The sequence below is a fragment of the Miscanthus floridulus genome, chromosome 10 (assembly GCF_019320115.1).
Source record: "Miscanthus floridulus cultivar M001 chromosome 10, ASM1932011v1, whole genome shotgun sequence".
Classification (NCBI taxonomy): domain Eukaryota; kingdom Viridiplantae; phylum Streptophyta; class Magnoliopsida; order Poales; family Poaceae; genus Miscanthus; species Miscanthus floridulus.
In genome coordinates, this window is record NC_089589.1 from 34,731,206 (window position 1) to 34,738,578 (window position 7,373).

Genomic DNA, 7,373 nt, shown 5'->3' on the forward strand with positions numbered 1-7,373 from the left:
CCCTTGTAGAGCTAGAGCAAAATTGCATTACCTCGTTTGTTGTACTAATCAATTGCTCTAGTGTCTTGTAGAGATTTTAAATAGGCTATTCACCCCCTTCTAGCCATATTAGGACCTTTCAACCGTGCGCTGCTCATCACAGACCAAAGCTGCTGGTGCCGATCTTGGAGGTGTGGGCACCGATGTAGGAGATTGGGGAGCCGGTGTAGGAGAGCGGGGCGTAGACGGTGGTGCAGGTGATGGAGGACTCGCTGGTGGTGTAGGCGGTGGAGGACTCGCCGGAGCTGATGGCGAGCCGGGGGCTGAGGTAGACGAGCTCGGTGAAGATGAGCTGCTAGCTCCCCTAGCTCCCTCGAAGTGGACGTAGTCGACGACGAAGTCTCTGAGAGTCGAAGTCGAGCCGTCGTCCACCGCATTGTCCTAGGCCCAGCCTTGCCCTTCATCGAACACGACATCGGCACCCGGCAAAGGAGGCAACTTTGCCGAGTGCCCCGATCCGGCTGTCGGCATAGATTTTTTTTTGAAATACCTTTGCCGAGTGCCCCTGTGAAGGCACTTGGCAAAGAGGAAATTTCTAAAAAAAATTCAAAAAACCTCTTTGTCGAGCGCCTTATTCTTGGCACTGCCGAGTGCCATGCCCCGGCGCTCGGCAAAGTTTTTTTTTGTTTTTGGCCTCCAAATTTTTTGTGCAGCCCTTTTAAAGTACCAGGAACTCCTCGTTAGAATTTGGGGATTTTTTGTGGCTTTTTGATATATTTAGTTACTTTATTTCGTTTACTTGAATTTTTTCAAAAAATATAAATTTGAACTGCACGTGGTACAAATAATGGAATTTAATGATTCAAAAAATAATAGTCATGTTACTGAGTGTAGTGTGAGGCCGTATCTAGGAACGGACCCGAAATTTTGGACATCTTGTTCACGAAACATGACCGTGAACTTGCGTGCGAAGTGTTTTTAAATTCTATAAAAAGGAAACATTGTCCGAAAATCATGAAACTTGTTGAGATGTCGTGATATCGTATGTTGAGGCTATGATAAAAATTTCGATGTCCTGGTTTGTAAGCATCGTATGTGACAACGTGCACGAAATTTTCTGAAATTTTTATCATAGCCTCCACATACGATATCACGACATCTCAACAAGTTTCATGATTTTCGGACTTCATTTGCTTTTTATAGGATTTAAAAACACTTTGCACGCAAGTTCGCGGTCATGTTTCGTAAACAAGATGTCCGAAATTTCGGGTCCGTTCCTAGATATGGCCTCACACTACACTTAGTAACATGACTATCATTTTTTTAAATCATTAAATTCCATTATTCGTACCACGTGCAGTTCAAATTTATATTTTTAAAAAAAATTCAAGTAAACGAAATAAAGTAACTAAATATATTAAAAAGTCACAAAAAATCCCCAAATTCTAATGAGAAGTTCCTAGTACTTTAAAAGGGCTGCACAAAAAATTTAGAGGCAAAAAACAATTTTTTTTTTGCCGAGCACCGGGGCATGGCACTCGGCAAAGGGGGTCTTTGCCGAGTGCCAAGAATAAGGCGCTCGACAAAGAGAATTTTTGAATTTTTTAAAAAATTTCCTCTTTGGCGAGTGCCTTCACAGGGGCACTCGGCAAAGGTATTTAAAAAAATGTAATTTTTTTAATTCCTCCCTTTGCCGTGTGCCGAAGCTGTTTGGCACTCGGCAAAGATATTTCAAAAAAAAATTGAATCTTTGCCGAGCGCCGTGTCAGGGGCACTCGACAAAGTATTTTTTTTAAAAAAAATCTTTACCGAGTGCCTAACAGCAGGCACTCGGCAAAGAAGGACGTGGCCGAATACCATTACATGGGGCAGCCTATGCCGAGTGCCGTGCTTTTGCCGAGAGCCTAGCACTCGGCAAAGAAGTCCTTTGCCGAGTGCCCGGCACTCGGCAAAGAATTCTTTGCCGAGTGCAATTATTTGCCGAGTGCGGCACTCGACAAAGAAGGTCTTTGCCGAGTGTCCAATTTTTGACACTCGGCAAAGCAGTTTACACTCGGCAAAGGCCCTGTTTCCAGCAGTGAGTGGTATGAAATGTTCAACACAAAACAACACAACAAAGTTGAATACTTGTATGACCGTTTAGTGTTGGGAACTGGGAAGGTTGTTGGCTGGTTACAGTATCCTCATCTGAAAAATTGAAAGAACAGCACTTTGGAACTGAAATATCTGTTTTTTTTAAAAGGAGTTTCCTCTCAGCTTTTAAGAAAGCAATAATTTTTTTTTGTTTCCTTTTTGCCTGTCAGGTTTGAATCCCTGGTTTAGTGTGCTATATCTTTTACCCGTATATAATATAGTTCATCTCAATGTTATGGAAGCAATCCCATCGGCTAGTGCGTGCCGCCAGGGAAATGGTAGGCCACCATGCCATTTCTGGTAGTGAGCACACATCTGTATCTATGCATGCCAAATAAGGAAGACGTTTTCCCATATATGTGCCCATGAATGTTGCGCAAAGAAACCACAGATCGTCGTCTATTTATTTAAAGACATATAAGATGAGTAACAATAAGAGTGATCAAATATAATCCACACACAGGATGACCACAATGAGCCCCGCCACACAACTGAAAAAAAATCACACGCACGACACAGCACACGAGATATGACTGGAGCACAGCAGCAGCTAGCATGCATGAGGGGCAGGCTCAGGCTCAAGCCGTAGTTGCTGCTGCAGCAGGAGCATATAAGCTGAATGCTCCTTTATTTCTCATTCTCAACTTCACACATCATACGCCGAACGAATCGGCGCTACTGGACCAAACAAACCAAATCAAACAAAGCGGAACAAAGCAAGACCAACCAGTGCAGATCGATGTGGAGGCTGGAGATCACACAGGCATGCACAAACCAAGCTAGTGGATTAGTGGAAGCGAATGAAGGAGCAGGCAGATACGGAGAGATGCAGAGACACCAGAGGCGAGTGACGGACAGCCTCAGCAACTCCAAGGGCGTCCGGGAAGGGTTGAGCGCCTTACCTGCAGGAGAGGAGAGGAGAGGAGATCAGAGAATTAGTCAAATGCATGCTACTGGTCCTATCTGGTCTATTTTTGTTTTTTTGTTTTTTTTGAAAGATCCGGTTTCCCGGCTTGGATATCATTAATAAGGGAAAGCAAGCAGTAACAACATTGATTACATGTGCGAGAAGCGCAGCCTATCGCAGTGGAGCTGCGTAGGTGAAAGACAGAAAAAGCTAATTACTCACTAGCTATTTGACTACCAGAAAGGGGAACCAGAACCTTTCCCCCAGCAAAAGACCAGATGGAACATGTATCTTTAATGTGCATGGAAGAGCACAACCAGAATATAATGTGCAGGAAGAGCAACTCTGATGGTACCACTACCACTATATGCCTATATATAATTATATATTGCGTGACACAGCCAGCTTATGTATAATTTTCCTGTTTCTCTGTCAAAACTAGTTTAGAGATATATAATTTAAATTTAAACGTTGTGTCTTGTCTATATGTAAACATCACACATATTGGAAGAAACAGGAAAGCCAAAGTGAATAGAAAAAAAATCAGTCGGACAGTCCGGTGAGAAGCCATGAGCGCCTATCGCGGATTCACCATAAGTGTCTATGCAAAATCATGCAATGCATAGGACTGTTGTATAAAATCAGGAGAAAACAAAAACTACATATCTCATGTATTGGATGATTATGCATGGACATTTGTCGTTAACCTGCAGGTAGTGCCCACACTGCCTCATGGGACAGTCCCCACTGATTTTTTTTTCCAGTGAATTAATGGACCAAATGAAGAATGTATGTACTATTGACCAACAATCGACTCGAACACACCAATTTATACGTAGCGGGATATATACTATTTTACCTCAAAGGAGATCCCCTCAGCATGGTCTTCTTGTAATACCGTGGGTGGGCCGGCTTGTGGTGGTATGCTAGCATCTTGCGGTGCCCTTCCTCCATCCTATCCCACCATTCTTTCTCGCAGTCGCACTTCACGGTCCTAATAAAAGGTGGTAGTGTCTTGAGGCTCCAGCAGCCTCTGATCCTTACAGTCTCAAACTTGGGGGCATCCATGATATCCCAGGGGACATTGAAGATGCCCCGCAGCCTTGGGAGCTCATGCAGGTGGATGAGCCTCAGGTTGGGAAGACTCCAGCTAACTTGCCACCTCCCGTGGTCACTGGTTTCCTCGTACAAGTGAAAGACCACATTGAGATCACCACACCACATGATCTCGAGGGTCTCCAAATTTTCCAAGCACACCGTTTTGTGTTGCAAGGGTACGGCATATAGCAGCCTGGGGCAGCAGTAGAGGTGCAACAGTGTCAGGTTTGCAAATGCTCTATACCTGGGTCCTTCTGAGCTAGGATGCTCTAGGATGTAGCGTGTGTTGCAGAGATGTGACGCCCACATTGTCTTGAGCTTCTTGAATATGTCCATGTGGTTGCTAGTTCCAGTTCCTTCTAGTATTACCTGAGGACTAAAGACACACCCCAACTTGGGGCACCGCTCGACTCGACACCACTCCAATTTATTCCAACTTGATCCTAATGGAGCTGCAAAGATACTGGTGATGGACAAGCTATCCTGCATATGCAGGATCTTAGCACCATCACATATAAATCCTGGTACATTAATACGATTTCCAGCATTCAGTGTGGTGGTCATCATCTCGTCTTCTATGCATATGTAGCAATCCTGGGATGTTTCTTTGTCCACGGATCTTTGTGTCAATGGAAATGATTGTCCACGACGGGTACGGGTTGGGGGAGGAGGACATATACACATGTTCGCCCAATCATCACAATCTCCTCCATTAGCCTGTAGATCCATGATGGTGTCCTTCTTAAAGGTGGTGGCGACATCTGCGTATATTGAACTATTGTCTTTATGTGGATGCAGGGTTCCTTGCTCTTGCTGCCTGCTGCTACTCTTCATTCTGTCACCTTTGTTACCACTTGTGGCATCACCACGGAGACATGGACTAGGGGATGGGGTTGTTGAAATCACCACATGCGCATCGTTGGGACCAAAATAATCTTTAATAGGCGCAAGTGACCCAAGGATCCTTGCATCCCTTGCAGAAATGTACCAATCAAATTCAACTGGTGATCCTCCTGCGCTCGTACTCGTAGCTGTTGTAGCAGCGACAGTACTATCGCTGCCCTCCTTTTGGGTGGTGTCCATACGCAGCTTACCCAAATATCTTTTTCTATTGTCTTTAGGTGGCCATAGGATTGCACAAAGCTTCCCACAATCAAGTAGAAAGAGACTGTCAAGTTTTGGGGCCGTTACTGCACTGAGATCCAGTGTTTTCACTGCTGTACCGGTGATGTCTAGGCTGTAGAGCTGCTGGAACAGCCCGCTCAAGTATAGATTCTTCAGTGTAGCACACCCATTCAAGGATATCTCTTCTAAATTTTTAGACCCGTTAATGATAATAGTCTCAAGGCTGTTGCAGCTGCTTACCACAGGGAAACTCTTCGTGTAGCCAGTATTTCCTGAGAAGTCAAGAAGCTCCATCTTAACCTTCCCCGAGAACAAGTCTACCGTGTCTCTGTAGTAGCTAGCAGTGGCATGGGACTTTGTTACTCGGAGCTTTCGAATGTTTTGTAGCCGCCCCTGCAACACGTCCACCATGTCAAACTCTTGTCCCATCACATGTAGCTCCCTGAGTTGAGCCATGAAATCCATCATCTTTCCAGACAGGAACTTAGAGCTTGAGTAGCGTACGTCCAGAACCCACAGCCTTTGGAAGCACCGCCTGATGTCGTCCTGGTTCCCTGCTCCATCTGTGTTGCTGCTTTCATCTCGGCAGTGGTCAAGCCAGAGAAACCTGAGGCTGTGGCAGCAGAGGAACGGAGGCGATGTGAAGCTGAACGTGCACCCTGATAGCTTGAGCACACAAAGTTTGTCATATTGTAGGAACATGCCTTTAGGAATGTGGCCACTCTGATCCCGGATCAGAATGAACCCATACTTTGGTGAAGTCCAATATGGTATCTGCTCGGGCAAACGCCTTACCGGCGGAGGCAAAGATTGGCTTTGGTAGTAGCCCACATCTAGCCGCATCTCCTGCTGCAGAGCATCATAGGATAGCCACACTCTATCATCATCAGTGGTGCCATGTTGTAGCTGTATGATGCCGTCGCATTTCCAATAGTTGCAGCTATGGGTAGGTCATAGTCCATCAAGTGACTACCCATGCGGCAAAGCTTCACCATGTACAAGAAGCAATCAGCGGCCGCTGTAGTCCAGTTGATTCCGGCGGCGACATTATCATTGATCTTGCCTGCAACTTCTGCAGCCTCCTGGCGCAAAATGTCGGACAAGTTAAATCCACTAACTGCAGGGTCAGGGTCAGAGGCTGCTGACAGAACAACATCTGTCGTCTTCATGCTCTCCAGGGCACTATCCACCTTCAACCTTGGGTAGAACCGGAACCCTCCTTGGAATGACCACAAAACTTTGTTCCTTGAGTATCCAGACAGAGGGAAGCCGAAGCTTTCAAGGTCGATCTCCTCACAACTCCCGTTGTTGAAGATCACCAAGAACCTGCTGCTCGGCTGCTTCTGTATGTGTCGATATATTGCATCGGCGACCTGCGGTATCTCGGTGCGGAAGCCTTTGCCCACACCTTTATAATCGTCCTCCTCATCTTGTGCATCAATAAACATCTTCATCAGTAGAGGAGGAAGCTTTAGCTGCTCGGCCAGAGACCTCTGCATCGCTCTCCTGCTCTCCCACTTGGAGCAGTCGAGGTTGATGATCAGCGAGAACTCAAGACCACTGCCCAGTGCTGGTTTCTTCTCTTCTGAAGCTGCTGGAGCAAGACGGCGGCCCACTTCTCGGAGGACGGCGGATGCCCCCAGCCCATCCCACCCGTCGAAGTAGATGACGTTGTGCCGCCTGCCGCTGCTGGTGCCACCAATGTCCTCCTTCAGTTCTTCCAGGATTCGTTCCACGGCACCATCGATGGTGTACGCTGTGATAACCTGCAAGCAATGTGCTTATTATCTTCAGTATGCTTGATAGACTGTATTAGATTAATTATTAGCAAGAACTTAAAAGAACTTCATTGTTAATGCTAGCAGGTTTACCTCAGAACGCATGATGGACTGTATTGGATTATTAACCGGGCCGTCAGGTTATTATCTTGACTCTGGAGCAGTCTCTACGGTGCATGTACTAGATCTTCAGATCATAAATGATCGTGATATATCCATTTCGAGTGGAACAGGATCCGTTTCTACTGCAGATCTAACCCATTTGGTTTGTTTCTTGGCTTCTCTGATCAACACAACAGTGTAGCAAGGAGTGATTAATATATATTATCCAGAGTTGCATGAATTATATAGAA

The 7,373-nt window shown here is 45.8% G+C and overlaps 1 protein-coding gene across 1 annotated transcript; it reads right to left on the reverse strand.

The window, feature by feature from the left end:
- Positions 1-3,874: 3,874 nt before the first annotated feature.
- On the reverse strand, positions 3,875-7,125 carry LOC136488387 (uncharacterized). Its single transcript, XM_066485338.1, has 3 exons — positions 7,114-7,125; positions 6,235-7,008; positions 3,875-6,148 (listed from the first exon to the last, which is right to left on the reverse strand). Exons 1-3 carry the CDS (start codon positions 7,123-7,125, stop codon positions 3,875-3,877), a joined length of 3,060 nt encoding a protein of 1,019 aa, XP_066341435.1.
- Positions 7,126-7,373: the final 248 nt, after the last annotated feature.

Excerpts from the sequence above, each read along its gene's own strand:
- LOC136488387 (XM_066485338.1), bottom strand. Across the intron at positions 6,149-6,234 it reads CTGATTGCTTCTTGTACATG|CTACAACATGGCACCACTGA; the intron begins GTGAAGCTTTGC and ends GGCATCATACAG.